A 20,172-nucleotide genomic window follows, 5' to 3' on the forward strand; every position below is an offset into this window, starting at 1 on the left:
TTTTATTAATTAACGACTATTTATTAATTTAAGAATTATATTTAATATGGATTTGAATACATCGTTGTCTACTCGTTGAAAAGATTAAAGATTTTATTACTAAAACATTTCTATATATACAATGGAATGTTTTATACATTGAGAAACGTAACAAGATATTTAAAAAAATATAATTAATTTTAAAACCCAACGAATAACGTTGATGGCACTCATAGCCTAAATGACAAATTATAATGCAGATGCACTATATTAATTTATTATATGGATTATTCGATAATATTTACAATACAAAAGTCTGTCTGGCACACGGCGGGTTTACTCATGTCAGAAAAATGTCTTCCCTGAGGTCGATTCTGATTTATGGTTTTGAACTGGTTTTGAAACGACCTTGACGATCGTGTTGGTGACAGGCGCGCATCTCACGCAGGACGTGACTTCATTTCGCATGCACATAACAAACCAGTATCAAGTTTCAAGTTAGGTATAAAACAAGAAATATGTTATTATACATGGTGTCCCAAGACTATGGGACATCAAGGGAAAGTACCTTAAATATCGTAGATAGGATATTTTTTTGAAAGAAGACTTTATGTTATTTTTAAAAGTCAGTAATTCTGCATTTAAAGATTTTCTAAGATTTACTTGCTTCGTCTGGGAATCGAACCTACTTAAATGTGAAAAAAAATCACCCCCATTTTTATGATGCCAATCGAAAGAATGGACAAAAAATAATAAATCTTCTTAAGTAACATAGTATTTTCCCTTGATGTCCCATAGTCTTAGGACGCCGTGTACAGGTCAATTCACGAAAGTTGGTTCAAGTGGCATACGTCGTTTTTAAGTTGTTGGAATTTTGATTTTATTTCAATTGAGGCTCGTCCCGCAAAATACCGTAAAACTCAGTTACTCTGAACCATTTTTTTATATTAAGTATGACTCTTTCTGAGCAATTTATGGTCCGATTTTTACTTATTTGTCGATTTCTTTTTTCATTACATTTCTATAAAATTGGATTGGTTTGAAAAGCTCCTCCTCGGGCGGACTAATAAAAAAAAACAGAAGTTGTCTTTAATAAAATGCATGTAGCTTTCCGTTTAGTTACGAAATTTCCATACGTTTTCGTAACTCAGGAAGATTTTTAGGAAATATTGTACAGAATAGGGAACTATATCTATCCCACCAAATTTGATCTAAGTAGTCAAGTGTAACGAAAAAAAAACCACCAAAATTAAATCGGCCCGTAACTATATTGTTACTTCACTATAGATACTTACATGAAACTAAAATAAGCATGTCCCTTTTACATTTGTACTACTGGGACAATCATTTTAGTGTCAACCCAAGGCATTTTATTACTTGTACCAACAGTTACTCGCCGTATGCCAAACTCGTATCTACTTACACATTTAATCTGTTCCACATTCTTCACATTAATGGAAAAATAAACATACCTGTGCGTCGATCGCAATTTTTCCTGTTTATGTTTTTACTGTAGATTTTCTGTTACTCGACAGTCAACACCGTACAGTAAGCTGCAGAAGTAACTGACCCCCCTGCGTCCAAGTTTCTATGCAAGGGGGCCAGTTATCTCTGCAGTTTACTATACATGAGTCCACTTTTTATTCTAATCTTTATAAAAGTGAATTAAGAAAGTTTCATAACAATCGACACATATAACCCATTATAAATGAGCACGGAAATGAGCAATAACTATATAAAATAACTGAGTACATAAAATATCGTTGTAGTGTGTTACAATATAAGAAATGCGGTACACAACGATTTTTTTATAATTATGGAATGTCACATTATTTAAGTATGTACTAACTACATGCAGTCTAGTATTTTTAGACATGGCCAAAAACATAAACTTGTTTTGTTGTAACTTTTTCTACGTGTAATATTTAATTGTTCTGAAATCTCTGTAAATATAAGAACTGCGAAGTGGAGGCGTAAGTAATACATAATAGATAAATCATCTTAAAGATAATCACTAGAATGAGGATTTTTAAGTTCTCATAATAAATGTCTAGTAAGTAGAGAAAATTATAGTGCATTCTTGTATTAATTGATAAACATTAGATTACAAATTAGCCATGTCTAAAGAAACATATAATCATTATATATACAGTACATGCACCATGCCCCTCGCTCTGAACTCTTTTTGTACAAAAAATTCATTATCTTTGTTTTATTTATCATAGTGGCTCCCTTTAACCACAATCATTTTTTTATTAGGGCTGAAAAACTATAACGTGCGTGTGAACTGCACGTCATCTGCGCAATTGGTGTGTAGTTGCCCTGTAGAGCCACCTCACACAAGCGTCTACCGAGCGTCGGCGTCTAGTCAACTCTATGGCTGCTGCTCCACTTAACGTTGGCGCAACTGCGCAGCAGCGACGCCATTTTCCATAGCGCTGACTTGACGCCGACGCTCAAAAGACGCTAGTGTGGAGTGACTCTAACCTTGCAACAAATCGCATGCAATTTTCGATACATTGCAGCATTTTAACGATCGATTAAATAGATTGCACTGCAGCTACATAGTCGCAAATGTGTCGCATTTATCGCATGTTAAGTATAGCTTTCGCATTCGATTTGTTGCAAGGTCTGTGGAGTTCTTGAATTGCAACTGGTATAGAATCTAATTGTCTTTACCTATATTACAGGTCGCGAACTATAGCTATAAAACATATTCTAACATTTTAAAACATTTCCTTGGTTGACATATTTAAAAATATAAAATCATATTTGCGCCAAAGATCTCAAGTAGGAATACTGATTTCAGAAATTCTACTAAATATGTTTGTTACAATATCCTTGCGTGAGTTGTGTGACATAAATATTATTTTCAAAATAGCTTTACTTATCTGTGCGGTAAGCATTTGACGTAGAAACAAAATTTTGTGATTCCGCAACTATACACAATATATACACAATAATGGCCTCTACAAACATCACCGATAATGGCATGCGATTTGCAATACATTGCGGCATTCGATCGATTGTTTTCGTTGCAATTTTCTAAAATCGCATACCATTTGTTGAAACTCCTGTAGAAGCCTTGAGGTTTATTTATAGGTGTATTCATGAGAGCAGATGCAAAATTTTGACAAATTGACTACTTTTATAATATAAACAATAGTTTTCGTGCTGTTATTAATACATTTTTAATTTTTTTAAGTAGGTTAGCGCATGTTTCTTGACCTATAAATTTATGAACCGTTTCGAAAATACAAAACCTTCTCTAAATTATCCCCCTCATAATTCTTAAGACTCAAAAGAAACTTTGATCCCAAATCAGTATTACCTACATTGATATAAAAAAATAAATCTGTACCTAAATCTATTCGCTTACAATACTTACATCTGATAGGTACAATCGGCTGCAGAGATACCAGGGTTTACACAAGATGCCAATCGTTCACGCTCCGTAGCGTAGCGTAGTTATCTCTCTCTCTCTGTTACTCTTCCATATTAGTGCGACAGTGACAGTTGCATTTCATTCGCTACGGAGCGTAAACGATTGGCATCTTGTCTACGCACCCAGGGGTCATAGCCAAAGTAATAATCATTAATCATCAACGCCTATCGAAAAGTAACTGATAATAAATATGAAAACCAATATATACGTTTTATCTCTTATCTCGATACATTTTCTAATTTTCAATTAACATTTATGATGAACTATTGTCACCTTTGCTACGCCCTCTGACTCGCCTTAAGGGCTTATTACACTCATCCTGCCTTCGGATGGCTAACGGTCGGAAGCGACATCGTTGCCCATGTTGGGCCCCATGACTCTTGCAAGGGTTTTTTCCGTATCACACGTCGTTTGCAATATTTCTTGATGCAAAAAAATTGTTAACTGCAAAAATATCAAACATTAAACATTTTTGGCAATTCGAGACAAAGTCAAACATATCAAATATTGTTAATGATGTTCTTATATCTCGTGAAACAGAAAACAATTTTACTCGGACCCGATCTCGGCTACGATCTTAAGGCCCGACGGCACGATGATTGTAATGAGCCCTTTATATTAATATGCAGGGAGGATCAGATTCTGCAGCTGACTATACATTCGTGCCAAATCGATACGATTATAGCCAATCGATTTGGCAATCGCTATCCTATTGCCGTAAAATATATTGTTACAGCCACATTGTACAAGAGAGTTTCGACCTTAACGCACGGACTTAGAGCTCGATGGAGCGGCACACGTTTGGTCTGCGTGGTCGTGTTTGGAACCAAGTCGAGGTAAGTGCCGTGCCGGTAGGATGCTCGCTATCCTGTAGAAAGTTCTTCGATGCGCCGGTAGATGTCGCAAGTGAGGTCGTGTTATCTGGAATTTGAAATAATATCTGATTAGGCACATATATTGTGAAGTTAAGAAGTAACATTTACTAATTAATTATGATTAATTAAAAAATTGAGAAGTTGACGTAGATGGCGCTGCAACCGCTAAAGAACATGTCTTTAGATATGCCAAATCCAAAGAAACATACTATAGACTATTCTTTTGTTTGGCTCTAAGATGGTTGGTATTCGGCATTAAACCATTAAACAGCTCCGTCATTTTGAAAAAAAAAAAAAAAAACAAAAACTGTATCGACAAAAACAAATGTATATAATGTTTGCACCTGCTTGCCATATGTAACCAGAGCCGGTTGAAAAATGCGACCTTAGAAGAGAACTTCCGGATAATGATTTTCGGTACCGGTGGAAAATGGAACAGGGATTTCCCGGTACTTTCGGAACTGGTACAATTATTTTAAATAAAACGACAGCATTATGCGATCCGGTCCCTCGGACACAACACTGTGAGTAGGATCTAGAGTTATTTGGCTGCGGTTTCCTCTAAGGTGGAGGAACTTCCCCAGTTGGACTCTACTCTAGATCAGGAATTACATCTGCTGTACCCTACCAGACAAAACGAGACGAAATTCATAGTGCCCATACCTCTCTTTTGGACGTAGTTTAAGGACATACCCGGGTCCAGAATAAAGGGTTGGTCTCATAGTTCCCCAAACTAAAAGTATCACCACCTACATTTACCGACCATTTTCCCGCGTAATGTACAATTACGTGTGTCAAACACATATTTTCGAAAGACAACAAGATACGATTTCAATTTGACATCTGTTGGTTACCGTTAAAGCAAACAGAACAGCGCAGTTGACCACATTCCGCTAAGTATTATAGACAATCTAGGTACGTAACAGGTTGCGCGAAGTCCTATGCAAAGCCGTAACGTATAATTATAAATAATACTATATTTACACACTGGAAAGCTAGCAACAGCAGAGATGTGACTTATCTAAGAGACAGATCAATCATACATCCTTTTGGCTGGTTTTTAATAACAAAATCGGATGATTCAAACGCTCTATCCACAAAAATGTCGAGATGCCTAATTAGTCAAATAGTTTAAACCACGAAAAACGTTTTGCAATGAAATTTATTAAGGTAAATTAACATTAAAACAAATAAAACGGAGTTTTGTTAAAAAAAGTATAATATCTTAAAAAAGTATTTAAAAGATACGTATCTTGTATCTAGTATTTCTAATACCATTTCCAAATGTATTTTGTATCTGATATCTCACATACTTCACTACCTAGTATCTTGTGTTTTGACTTTAGATACTTTTTATAGGGTATCTTGTACATCTCTGTTTGTAATATAGAGTTCTATAAAACGCTTTATGAAATTCGATCTAGTGGCTTTGCCTTACTAGTGCAAATGAGCTACTGGTAATAATAATAATCAACGTTTATTAGGTGGCTTGTGGCTTGGGGAGTAACGACCCCACGGACTCGAGTACTCCCGAGGTCGATCAGGGTCCCCGTCTCTGGCGTGTCTTCGTCGTTGGTCGGAGTGGACCCCAAGGGGACCCGCAGGACTCTCAACTCTGGCTTATCTTCATTAGCTGTCCAGAGAGGAGTTGTTAGAGCTATATGCTCCGGGAGTGGAAGTGAAACATGCATAAGACGCGCGTTGACACAGTGTATGTTATCAGTTGTTGCTCCTGGTCGTCTTCACGACGGCAGTTTCAGGGGCCCATGCATATAGTGGGCAGCAAGTCACCGCCTGCCTCGATAAATAGTGAAAACATTATTATGGCAGGTGTCCAGACATCTTTACAATAACCCAGCCTCATTGTCCATCCAAACTTCAATCCATAGATATTCTGTTCTCTTTTTTAAAATAGTCTGCCTCTATATCTATAGTTGCGCCTGTGAACTAGATCCAGCAGGCGTTCTACATGACATTAAAGCTCTCCAATGGGTCTCTACATGTTGGATCTATTTCTTCACGTAAGCCTATTAAAATACCGATTTATAGGCCCGCGAAATCCAGGAGATGCAAATAAACGTTTATTGCAAACCATGGTACAAGCAGTTAGGCTGGTCACATGTAGTTAGGTTTCACTTTAGGGCACATTGGTATAGTTTCCCGGCGTTTTCTTATGTGTATGCTTTTATTGCAAAAATCAATGAACAAAACACGTACGTTTAATTTTTAAACGAGCAACATGATAAGGTTGAAATGTTCGCGCAACACAAATACCTATTTCATAAGCGCGCAATCTGAATCAAAATACCGCAAACCGGCTGCTCGAATTTTTAAACCATTTTAAACACAGACCGGTCAGGCAGAAAATTTCGATAAATATCAGCCAAATTGTTGAACAACTTGAAGGCTGTTTGGATTTCTAGCAATCCAATATCCTGCATCGATCTTAATCGGTACTATTTGGTATAAAAACAGGAAAACCAAAGAATGTATTTAAAACGGTATAGTGCTCAGTGCTCAGGAAGATTACACGTTGCACTTTTTTAAGGGTTCCTGCTCACCTAGGTGCGTGTCTCGCTCTGAGCAGATGAGGTGGCACTTCTCTCCGGTCCACCTCGTCAGGACCTAGCTGCAGCCCCGCTACCAGCTGCATGATCTCCCGCTCCTTCTTCAGTTCCTCGCGACCTGTCTCCACCTGGAATGTACGAAAAACATTGATTAGTTTATTTGTTTGCCATATTCAATAACATAGACAAAGAATAGAAAAATCTTATGAAATGCTAATGATATCAATAATATCATAGATGATATGTAACTGAGTAACAAAACAGAGATCTTATTTCTGAATATGCCATGATTCTATCTTATAGCCGTAATTTACGCCTTGCAAAATGAGGCCTTCGTACTGAATAGCGATGCCTGATTATCTGAACAATTAATTACAGGTAGAATTTTACGAGTATGTTCCTGTTACAGGCCACATCCTATATTTATATTTTGTTCACTTTCTAATCCGTACGATATATAAAAAAAAAATATACACATACCTATGGACAACAAAAACGAAGCCATAAATTTGTTATTGGCTCTATTGCCTATGCCTCATTCAGGCATAACTGTGAATAATTACCTAACCTACAGATGATCCTACTGTCGCAGAATGAGACGTTTGGACCAAGACTTCCTGATTTCGTAATTTCTTTGCATTCAATTTCTCTGGCAAAAAAGATGACTCTAGTTGTCACAACCTTAATTTAACCACAACAAAGTCGCGTAATCACTGCGGACAGAGCCCCTATTGTAAATTTATTCGGTAGCGTAACGTGACGTACGCGTTTGCGTTAAGTCTCATTTTGTATGGGATTTAAAAACAGCGAGGCAAGCGGGACGTTTTGGAAACTCAAAATCCCATACAAAATGAGACGTAACGCAAACGCGTACGTCACGTTTCGCTATCGAATAAATTTACACTAGGGGTTCAGGTTACCATAAAGTAAAACATCATATGCCCGCGTATTCGCGACATAACACCACCCGTCAATATCGGCGTAAAAGCACACGTAACGCATTGCACAACCTGTCGACCGCAGTCGGTAAGATCGATGGTGCCCGGTTTCCTTATTGAATCTTGCTTTTTCCAGGGTTTTTATGTAATCTTTCTTGAAACCGATACGGAATTTGCGTTATAAACGTTAAGGTGCCGTAGGTTCAGAGAGCGGGATTATTAAAAAATCGTACCGCTTTTATAGATAACAATACGGTTACCAAAAATTTACATAGAAATCCTGAAGATTTTCTCTAGGGACTTCAGCGATTCGAATTCTGATATTATTGCTTTCACCCGAAGGAAAAAACTCGCGATCATAGGGCTAAAACGCGCTTTAAAAATTTGTATCAATTTATGCTCAAAAGCTAAAAATATGAAAGTCACTCACTTATTTCTTTTTTTAGTAGGTATTTAAAGTATTTATTTACAATAACAATATTTCTTTTTTTTAACATATTAAAACTCAAAAACATGATATCCGCGGTCCCGAGCACGCACAAACGCACATCATCTCTCTTACGCTCAGTGAGAGTGGGAGAAGAACAACGAGGCCTTAATTGGAATGTACATGCCGGCTGCACGATCGTCGTTTTAATTGTTCGTAAAAATGTAACTGACCAAAAAATCCAATGAACAGGTTTATACATTTGTATAAACTTTATGACAGACAGAGAAATGAACAAAATGCACTTTAAGCCATCAAAGTAAATAGTCGTAAGACCGGAGACGACTAAAAATACAGTTAATGTATGTTGAGAGTTTTTAAAAGTAGAGGAATACAAGGAAAGGAATAAAGATGCATTGTGCATTAAGTGCTAGTATTGAAAACTTGTAGCTTTCAGATCAATGCCTATTTTATAAAAAACGCAAATAAACTTTTTTTACCACGTCAGTGGCAAACAAGCATATGGCCCGCCTGATGGTAAGCAGTCACCGTAGCCATGGATGCCTGCAACTCCAGAGGTGTTGCATGCGCGTTGCCGACCCTTTAAAAACCTGTACACTCCTTTTTTGAAGAACCCCATATTGTAGACCCTCGGGAAAACCTCGGCAGGGAGCTCATTTCACAGCCGGAGCGTCCGCGGGAAAAAAATCCTCTTAACCTAAAAAATATAGTTTCAGCGTTCCAACATGGTTTCAATCGATATCGAAACCCTTATCTTCCGAGGAATGAAAGGTTCAAAGGTTTCGTATCCGCCTACTAATCTCAATATTACAAATAGTCTGCAATTGTGGATGCTTAAGAGCATATTACAGTAACTTGCTATTTATTTAATGCAAAGTAATTTACAGTGAGTTATTTGTAATCCATGCTCGCTTATCCATCCGTGCCAAGTCGGCCGCTCGAATTGCGACAGCTGAATCTCACGGTCACGATGCAGTTGCACATTTCTGGATATTACGCATTTAAATAAAGGAGCCTATAGATGAAAATAGTTACCGATTTTAAGTCTAACGACACCTTTCAAGTACATTGTTGCTCCATTGGCCATCTGATTGCTTGTAGAAACAAGCGATGCATTTTTTTACGCTTGGAGAGCCTTTTTTACACCTCCGAATCTTAATATGTAGTATTATTCTATGACTTTGGGGACCTTTTACATTTCCAAATGTAATGTAATGAACCTTAGAGATTATACATCTCTGTTATATTGTAATAATTATTTATATTAAGATTCTCCTCTTCTTTCTCCTCGCCACTTCCTTCCGTTACGTTAATTTATTTTAAGATTATAACGTATATAATGTAATGTTTACCCAGATATTGGCTGTTGTATTTATAAACGTTAGTATGTATAGTTCATGTCATACGTAAATGTTGTATTGACTTGTAAAAATGCCCTTGAGGTTTACGTGCAGAATAAATTTTGAATTTTTCATGTGTCCTGCCCACTGCCCGATCCAACCCTCCGATCTATTTCAACAACCCTGTTTCTCTTACGAATCTCTTCATTTTTAATTCGAGTAAATAGTCATAGTCATGGATGACGTCCCCATCATATTGGTAAGGATCAAAACTATGATAATAGAAGTGATTAATTTTGATATAACCTTAATCCAAAAATAAGGGTCCAATGTCCTCATTTTTCGGAAACAGATAAAAACAAATAAGAACACATGAGAGTGATGTTTTAACAAAGAGTCATACAAAATCTTACTCCATTCCGATTTCCGACTGTCCCTGAAGATATAGACCTTTTAGGCATGCAAAGTCACAAATACTCGCCACTCGACTAAATTACTGACATGGTCCGAACTAGCCTTACGCACTCTTTTAATCATAAACGGTAAAAATGTGATTAATACCCACTTATCTCATTAAATTGTTAAACACGTACACTATTCTTGAATTTCATTCTCACCAACTACAGAATTTCACCGACGAATTATAAATGTTAGTTTCTCACGTTAATCGAGGTTCGCTGAGATTATTTGTTGTGAGTTCTTTAATGAAATGTAAGGGGTACTTACACCGTGCTGATACTACCCATTGCCCGTGTCATTATGGGACGTACGCAGAGGTAGCACCCGCCAGGGTGTATGGACTATTTGAGAGTTGATGGACTCTAAAATGAACTGGGCTATTGGATGAAAGCGATGGACTAAATACCTATGATGGACGGGCTATGGGATAAAAAACCGGACACCTGTCTAATAAAACGGTATCTAATTTTATTTCCGGCAGACGGTGACTCGCCCCCACAAGATGGGCCCCCACAAAAAGCGACATCTAGGATGGCTCAAGCGCAACACCGGTGTGTGGGCTGTGGGTAGAGAGGTGTTACAATTATCTTACCACATCTACCCTCGAGAACGCAGCCCTCACAACTTCACTCTGGACGGCCGGCTAAGGCAAGCCAGAGGCAGGGAATCCTGTATCGCCCACCCACCTTCGGGTGACAGAACATCCCAGGAGCACTCGGGTACTCGTAATATTATATATATTATAATCTATTTAAAAATATATTTGTGTTATTAATAGTTAATAATAAATGGATTTTAGTTAGTTAGGTTTACTGTATGTAATATTCATAGCACTTTTGTTGGCACTATCGCTCTGTAGGTGTTATTGTTCGAACCAAAACAACCGGCGTAGTGTTGTGTAGTGTAGCTGTATGATGTATGAATTAGCATTGTTACGTAGATGGAGTGTACAAACGGTCCTATCTACGGGCATTCGTTGACTATACAATTGACGTTGACGTAGACAATTTTACACACATCGACCTAGTCCCACGAGTTCTGTGGCTGTTGCATATTATGAAAGTTTATTTTTTCCTGAGAATTTTTTTAAAATTTCGGAGAGTTTTTCCAACTTTTTAGACACATCTGTAATGCCATATAAATTAGTTTGGAGTACGATCATTCAAACTTAACCATACTTAAATGTATAAATCTGTCACAGCTGTGTCTTTATGTATTGTACATATTCGGTGCTTATTATTAAGCGCGCGGTTGTTTTAAGCGATAAACGCAGCCTTGAACGCATGCGATTAACGGAATGTAAGAAAAATTACAATGTGCTTGCCGCTGCGATTACCGCGTAAAACAATCTAGTGTCATTAGATTATCAGATTTAAAATGAGTGTACGGCAAACGCATCGCGTTTAACGCTGCGTTTATCGCATAAAACAACGGCGCGCTTTAAGTAGGTATCTACCACATTTACCATTGCTTAATAATGTTTAACTTAACTTTGTATTTGTATGCAAATGGCCCGGGGCGCAATCTCAGTGACATTTGCCGGTAACTTTCTCATTCCGGGAATTTTAGTGTACCAACTGAACGGTGTTACAGTTTAATATGAGAATGAACGTTGGGAACAATGGCTGCTGTGCATTTTATGAGCAGACAGTAATGAGCTGTGGTAAATTTAGACTTAGCTTAGGTTATTACAGTTATCCAGAACGTTGGAAATTTTCAATTAGGTAAGGAACAGAATTTTCCTTTTCACCAAATATTAAAATTTGTTAGAACAATACATGTCAATTGCTAATACTGAATATTAATTAAAGACCAAACACTGTCAGTAAAAATACCATTTTTATAGAACATTATTACACAGATTGTTTAAGTCCCACATTAAGCTCAATAAGGCTTGTGTTGTGGGTACTTACACAACGATATATATAAATACTTAAATACATAGAAAACACCCATGACTTAGGGACCAATATCCGTGCTCATCACAACAATAAATACCCTTACCAGCATTTGAACCCGGGACCATCAGCTTCATAGGCAGGGTCACTACCCACTAGGCCAGACAGGTCGTCAAAACTTTTACATGTGACATTATATACCTACCTATACTGCCTGAAACTATTATACCGAAGGAATTATTGATAAAGACTGGCGTCCACTATGCTCGCCGAGGCGAATCGAATCGAATCGCAATAATTCGCCTTCCATACATTTACTATGAATGCGAAATTCGATTCGACGCGCCGCCGCCGCGGCTCTTCGCCAATAGACGCAGTTTCATAGTCAATGTATAGAAGGCGAATTATTGCGATTCGCCTCGGCGAGTCTAGTGGACGCCAGCCTTAACAATATCTTACATACTGTATTTTCAAATAATACGTGTATTACTGCCCAAACATTGCGGCCTAATTCCAAACTGATCGTCGTCACTGCTCATTTTTATGTCTATGTTCATGTTTCTAAATAATAAAGACCTATTAAAGCTTTAAATTAATTAAGGATGTAATTTTCCAGTTTGGCTAAGGTATTTCTTTATCGAATTAAGCGTCCATGCATTTAAAACGTAATAATATTTGCTGCTATTATAATAAACATAGGTTTAACTTTTAAAAAAGTAGCTATGTACGTATTTATTGATATTTATGTATGTGTTAATTGTTTTAACAATATATAATTACATATTTATTGATAATTGTTTATGTTTACTAGTATACATCTCACAGTAACGTAGCGTGACAATATGGAATGAATGCGCATCTCGTATCGCATGCTCGTAATTACATAGTTACTCACTGGCTAATGCGGGCGTAATCTCTCATTAACACTTCTAGTACAGGTATCTAACTGATATTAATATTTCATATCAACGTTCTATCATAACATTCATAACGATTAGTTCATGTGATGGAAATAAATACGTATTATTATTGTTTTTTTTTTCTAAGTCTAAAACTGCCTGCTCATATTAGCTTTCAAGATTATCTGCCTTTGGAGTGTAGAATTCGAACATAGTTGACATAGATGTCGTTATTTCGCTAATATCCGTAACAGTGTCGAACATAAACAGAATGCTTAGCCACTCACTTGCTTCATATTTTTCAGTGACTTCTATTATTATAATAAAATAAGGGTGACAGCTGGTAACCACAGTTACCAAAAGCAAGTGAGTGGCTAGACAACGTGGCAATCGTTAACGCTCCGTAGCGTAGCGTAGTCATCTCTCCCTCTATCACTTTTCCAAATTAGTGCGTTTCGTTCGCTACGGAGTGTTGACGATTGGCATGTTGGCTACGCACCAAGTACTTCCAAGCAATCTCAGAAAGTTAGCAGAGTATCGTTCGTAAGCGAAATTCTGGTGGAACGCTTCAGCAACCAAATGACCATTCATCGCGCACCATGGCTTCCACTTCAAAACCCAAACTTTATGGTCATTTTAGTTGTATGCCCTGCCGCTCCAAGCTCCTATACCTCCTATACTATAGGTCTGGTCAATGTGTTTATTTTTTACAAGAATGAACAATTAACTACTTAATTGAATGTTTCCAAATTGATGAATCGAATATAAAAACTGTTACCTATATGATATAGATAACCGAATCATTTAATTTTACATTTTTCTTATATATTTGGTAATTGGGAGTAGCAATGACAAATAAAAAAAATACTAATTTAGTAATAATTTTTCAGAAATTACTAGAAACCTTAAACAAGTTTTCAATGGGAATTAACATGACTATAAAATAAGTTCGTTGTACCGTATTTTAATTAAATTTTCGCTTCCTTATCTCAGTAAGTGCTCGTTAAATGTTCATTCCTTATTCGTGTTATTCTAAATTAACTTGCATTCCATCATGAGTAACTAAGTGAGGAATGTATCTAATATGTTTAAGTACGAGTACCTATATTGACGAGGTTACCCCAAGCACAAATTTGGATTACTAGAAGTTGGAGCAAATCTGCATACAGTCAGATGTGTTTTGGACTAGTACATAGAAAATATATATAGAAACACATACAAAAACTCTGTGAGCTGTAGAGCTCGCGACGGTAGGCTTAGAAAATGTAAAAGTGAAAAATACTTATTTTGTTAAATCAGTATCACAGTGAACTCACAATGATCTAAAGCGCCATAGACCCTATGGGCGCTTAGTCGTTTATGACAATTTCCGCATTTTGATAATTTTCCAAAAACTGAATCGACAAAAAAAACTATATCATCATACAATCTGGCCACAAAATTTCACGAAAATCGGTTAAGTATTGCGTCCTGTAGAGGAGAACATCCGGGCATACGAAGCACTATGTCCGAATTAAAACGGAGACCTTCGCTAACGCTTCGGTCAATAATAATGCCAAAGACAGTTCGACTGTTATACAGTTTATAACTATTTCTAAGAGAAGGTAGTGTGAAAATGTAGCTAAGTGCAAATACATAGTAAATTTAGACATATAATGATTACATACACCCTGTTTTCAGTGCCGGATTCTTGTGAGATTTCTTAAAGAGATTTCACAGTATTTCAAGACTGGTTGCCACACGTGACCACCGTTTCTACCTGATTCCTCCAACTGATGACACCTATTAAACAGAAGCCTAGACTCAGGACTTTCTACAAGCGCGCGAGCAAACAGTCTCTATTTGCGTTTGCGCACCGCGTAATCACATTTCTATGCGTACGCGCCGGTCACGTATTGATTTCAATGAGCCCAGTTTATTTAAAAGGCTTGAGAAATTTATGATAATTTGCTGCTAATAACGAGCTGCATTAATTTATGACTAATTAAAAGTACCTAAGTACATCAGTGCTTTTGACATCTAGATAACAAGACTAACGCCTTAAAAGAGATCTTTAAGGACTGTTTTATTCATGCATGACTTTAAAAAATTTAATTCACTAATCAATGCCAATGCGCAACTGCCTAGTTAGGGAGCAAATAAAACCTAAAATCCTTAAGTTATCTTTAGACATATGAAGATTTTCAAAATATTTAAGAAATTGTAAATAAACAACCGCGTCCCTAATTGACTACACGCCCTCATTTCATGTCGAGAAAGGTGATTGATATCCACTTGCTCAGCTCAACACTTGACAATACAATCATAATTTTCCGTGAAAATATTATACATGTATGTAGTTATAAGGTAAAAAGTAAAAAGATAAAAACCGGGTCTGTCTTATCTGTAAATTTCTTCAATTTCATGCTATAAGTATAAGCTTGATTTTGATTTCCTTAATTCCTACATAGATATCTACTCATTTCCTCTATTAAGGGGTGAATCTGGGGCATTTGGTACCTCAGCTAATCGCTTTGTACAGGACTTCTTTCTGTTCTTACTAGGTAGATACTGGGGTAAATAGGTGCTTATTTTTTAAAATCTAACAGACCCGATATCTATTTATGAGTCTGGTTTCATAGATACAGCAAATAGAAGAATTAAGCTATTCGACCAATTATCATTTTGAACGCCTCGTCCGCTCAGCTACTTCTATTACTGATTGTATCTAAAACAAATTTTTATATGATTGTGTTGATTATGAAGCCAAAGTTTACTTAGATAAAAATAATCTCCATAGTCTTGTATCAATCGTGTTATGGGTAGCTAATGGGTACGTGATAGACAATGCGCATTTTTAATTAAGGTTATCGGATTACAAAGAATAGCCAAGATGAATTGAAGGCATCTAAAAACATCATAGTGGTTTTAAAACGTACATATTGTACTACCTGTTTAATGTATTGTACTTAAAACAGATATGATAGTGTTAATTACAGGTTGAGCAAATTCGACTTCCCACTTTATTTTTTAAATTTTACTCTAGGAAATATTTCGCCAAAAATATATTATTTAGGGTTGGCAATTCCAATTGGAAAATAATGTCTGCTAAAGGGGCACCTCTAGCTGCCTGGCAGATGTGAACTCTTTTCATCGCGTTTTTCGTCACATTTTAGCACATTTCCGGCGATATCTGTGTGACTATGTCCCTGATATTTTGTTTTAACTGTTGAAGTTTTATCGGCCTGTTAGCATAGAAACGTCATTTACGATACCCCACAGAAAAAAGACAGGAGCTGTTAGAACTGGGGATCTTGATGGCCAATCACTTCAATATTTAATGTTATTACAATTAGATAATATTTAATGTTATTTTCCATTTGTAATTGCCAACCCTAAATAATATAGGTATTTTTAAGGAAATACTTAATACTCTTCACATTTCATCTTTTCCTAGAGTAAAATTTAAAAAAATAAAGTGTGTATACTGTGTACCTACTTCTAAACTTGCCCACCCTGTAGAACAATTTAATTTAAAATAAGTTTAATTGAAGCAATCGATTAATTAAATATAAATTAGCCACATGATCTTATTAAGTATTCGACTGCAAGAATAATAGATTTTTGGCAGAGCAAACAGCATTCATGAGTTCGTTCACTCTAACCGGGTCAACCATTATGTTCAAATTAATAAATATTTAAGGCAAATTATACGACTATTTGCATAACGAACTAGGTTAAAAGCATAACTGCGTACAACAACCTACAATAACAACATTCAGAATGACAACAATATCGTCATATTTATACACCGTGTTTTTATTGAATTTCGTTAACTTCGGGGTATCGGTAAGTACGTTTAAGGAAACTAAATAGCATAGATAATTTAAAAAAAAAAATTTTTTTTGTTTTTTTTTACTATTTTTATTTTTATAAAAAGTAACTAAATGATGCATATAGCGTTGTTGTAACACGGGCATTACATTTAACTCACCCAAACAATTGAAAACTGTGACATATCAATGTCATTTCGAACGTCGATCGTCCGAGATAGTACTTACGTTTAGTAGCAAATGTATGAACTCGCTCTAAACACTAATCAATAAGTAAACAGCCCCAAAGGCAAGTGTACTCGCTCGTAAGGGCCTTATATGATAAAAATTAATGATTGATTATCTCCGAAATGGAGTTAATTAGAATATCGGTGTCTTTGAGAAAGTTACTTAATTAAGCTCAGGAATGCACCCTCGAAATTAACGCAAATCAAAAAAAACACGGTCTATATGGATCCACATCAGTATGGGGTTTTTCAAAAAATGAGTATACAGGTTTTTAAAGGGTCGGCAATGCGCATGTATTATTATTATTATTGGGGTTTCGGGCCTTTGAGTGCCACTTCGACCAGGTAGTGATCTATTGTGACAGCCCTTTAAAGTTCATTACTGATGCCCGTTGAATCCAGGAAATTCCAGGTTCTTTGGGCCGTAATGTTCTGTACCTCATAGGGTTGCAATACGTGCCGCCCTAAGTGGGTACTTCTTTTTGACATTAGTGGTCCACAGGAGCAGAGAATGTGCATTGCAGTCTCCTCTGACTCATGGCAGAACCTGCATGTCGCGTCTTGTTTCTTCCCAATTTGAAACATGTGTTTGTTCAACTTACAGTGTCCAGTCAATATTCTGGTCACCGCGCAGGTTTTATGTCTTTTGAGCTCAAGAGCTCCTTAGCAAATTTGTTGTTGAACCCTTTGATTAGAGCTTTCGAGTGTTCTTGTCCTTTGACGAATTTCCACCAATCGATTGCTCTTGTTTTTTCTAAGTTGCTGAGCAGAGAATATGCATCCCGTTTTGTGATTCCACAGAACGGTTCTGGGCCGACCAGGGGTGTGTCTGCGCCCTTTCTAGCAAGTTCGTCCGCTTCTTCGTTTCCGATAATGTCGGAGTGCCCTGGTACCCATCTAAGTATGACTTTGTTGGAGTTAGCCAGTGCATTTAGGTTAGTTTTACAGTTCTGGACTAGTTTCGAGTTTGACTCCAGGGATTCTAGTGCCAGAAGAGCAGCTTGGCTGTCTGAGTTGATGTAGATATGTTGGTGTCTTAGGTTTCTATCCAGATTAATCTCCGCACATTTGTTGATGGCGTAGACTTCTGCCTGGAAGATTGAGGCCTGTGTGCCCATGCTGACGCTAGCACTGAACTTAGGTCTCTCACCATAGATCCCACATCCTACATCACTGCCTTTCTTGGAACCATCAGTGTACCAAATATGGCTTCCCTCTTCGACGTACATTTGGTCGTTAATCCATTTGTCTCTAGGAGGAGAATGCGCATGTAACACCTCTGGATTTGCAGGCGTCCATAGGCTGTGGTGACTGCTTACCATCATGTGGGCCGTATGCTTGTTTGCCTACGTCGTGGTATTAAAAAAAAAATATATGCAAATGTCAACATCAATATTTTCATATGATGAATATATAGAAGAATATAATCGTTCAAATTGTAGGTTATATATGTATAGTCTACCAATGTCTTTCACTTTTGATAGCTGACAGATCAAATCCAGAGCAGTAGGCCTAAGATGGACGGCTCTTTATCATTTGTCACCATGTCTGTCACGTTCTAACAAGTATGTAAGTGCGAAAGTGACAGGCATAGTGACAAGTGATAAAAATGGTGCTTCCACCGCAGAACGAGAAATTAAAATCAGAATCGGGCTCCTACTATGATCTTTGATCTTTGGTTAAGGAATACATGAACTCATCAATTGAGGAGCATGCGTTTTCAATAAGTAATAATTTAAGATTTAAAAAAAAAATTGTCAGTAAATTGAGTATTCAGACCTAAAACTCCAGGCTTATGCTGCCTGGGCGGTTTTCGTAAACGTAGGTACCTACTTAAGTACTGCAGTTAACACACACCTATAAGGAGCTCCTAAGAGAGCTAACATACGGAAGCTAAGCAGCTAAGCACGCATTCTAATTGTCATTTCACTCCTTCCTCGTGGCCACCGACTCCAGACATTGCTACAGACATTTCAAAAACGCTCTAACTCCATATAAAGTTCAAACTCCTTACTATCTTTTAGCGTAAGATAGTGAAGTTGTAGAATGCCGGCGACCATGAATTGAGCATGTTCACGATTTGTCGTGGGAGCGGGGATCGCTGATTCGATTTTGATTGACGTACGCTGTTTGGAATTCGCGACAAATGTTTTAGAGTTAGCGTCTCATCCTATAATTCCTGTATTTGTTCCGCACCAAACATAGTACACGGAACCCTTATTTACATCACAGTTGAAAGGATGTGTGCATTCCACACCGTATACAACGAGTACTTAGTTAATGCGGGGAATCAATATCCAAAAGATAACTGTTAGTAGTTAATTTTTAACTAATTTTGCGAACGATGCTATTAAGCTTAGAATAAAGAGTGAGACAAGACAGTAATTTTTCCACTTTTAAATTTATTCTCAGCTTAACTGTTAGTAGTATCTTCACCGAGAGACAAAATTAAATTTTGAGAGAAAGACTAAAAAAATACAATGCACTTAGCTGACCATCAGTAGGCCTTACCTGTACAGTCTGTACACTGTAAGTGTACAGTAAGTGGTCCAACTTAAGTACCTACCCACGTCGCCATACAAGCGATATAGACAAGTGGATACTTATGTTAGGGCACCTACTGTACTATGGGTGGGATGGCCCTGAAAATAAGTGATCCGAATAGAAACGGAAGCCTAGCATAATAACTACATTAATATTAGGTATAGACATTAGAATTTATGAGGACAAGAGGTGAATAATGTATCTTTCCGCATTAAGTATAACATTGTGTAAATAACAAATAACATAAGGGCATTCATGTATTATATCGATGCTAATAAAATAAAGATTACAAATCTTTTCAACACTTCCAGTCACGGAAACAGCAAGCAATAGGCAGTAACACTGAATATTGATGGAACGGCTTAATTTTATTAAATCTACATTTTCGTGACGTACGCCATGCGTGCAGCCTAATGAGGTGATTGGCGGAGTCGTGAGTGCTATGAAGAACATATTACATGTACTTTTAAATATACATGATTTTTCACGAGTACCTTATGTCGAAGAATTAAGAACTATAGTTGTGTGACAGTCTAATAATATAATGTGTTAAAAGGATAAGTGTTAACATATTTACATATGTATATGGATTTTTATTGCCTGACTAAACCGATGGTTGCGTTTTGGACATCTGCTGTGTAAAATTAGGTTCCGTTTTTCATTTTTCATTTCTAGTAGTTATTTCCATACCCGTCTGTTTCGTATTTTAATCTAATAATATGGGTATCCGTCTTTCGTTGA

General features: G+C 36.9%; 1 protein-coding gene across 2 annotated transcripts in view; it reads right to left on the bottom strand.

Moving 5' to 3' along the window:
• The window catches only part of LOC133529171 (uncharacterized), a 48,756-nt gene continuing 28,584 nt past the window's right edge, over positions 1-20,172 (bottom strand). The window contains exons 2-3 of one of the 2 annotated variants that reach the window (XM_061866823.1): positions 6,861-6,994; positions 1-4,345 (exon numbers count right to left, since the gene is read on the bottom strand). In XM_061866823.1, the coding sequence (XP_061722807.1) occupies positions 4,342-4,345; positions 6,861-6,994 (138 nt within the window). In that variant the 3' untranslated portion in view covers positions 1-4,341. Of the gene's footprint in view, positions 4,346-6,856; positions 6,995-20,172 lie in introns of those variants that run through there. The other variant, XM_061866824.1, reaches the window with a different exon arrangement.

The sequence above is a fragment of the Cydia pomonella genome, chromosome 20 (assembly GCF_033807575.1).
Source record: "Cydia pomonella isolate Wapato2018A chromosome 20, ilCydPomo1, whole genome shotgun sequence".
NCBI classification, from domain to species: domain Eukaryota; kingdom Metazoa; phylum Arthropoda; class Insecta; order Lepidoptera; family Tortricidae; genus Cydia; species Cydia pomonella.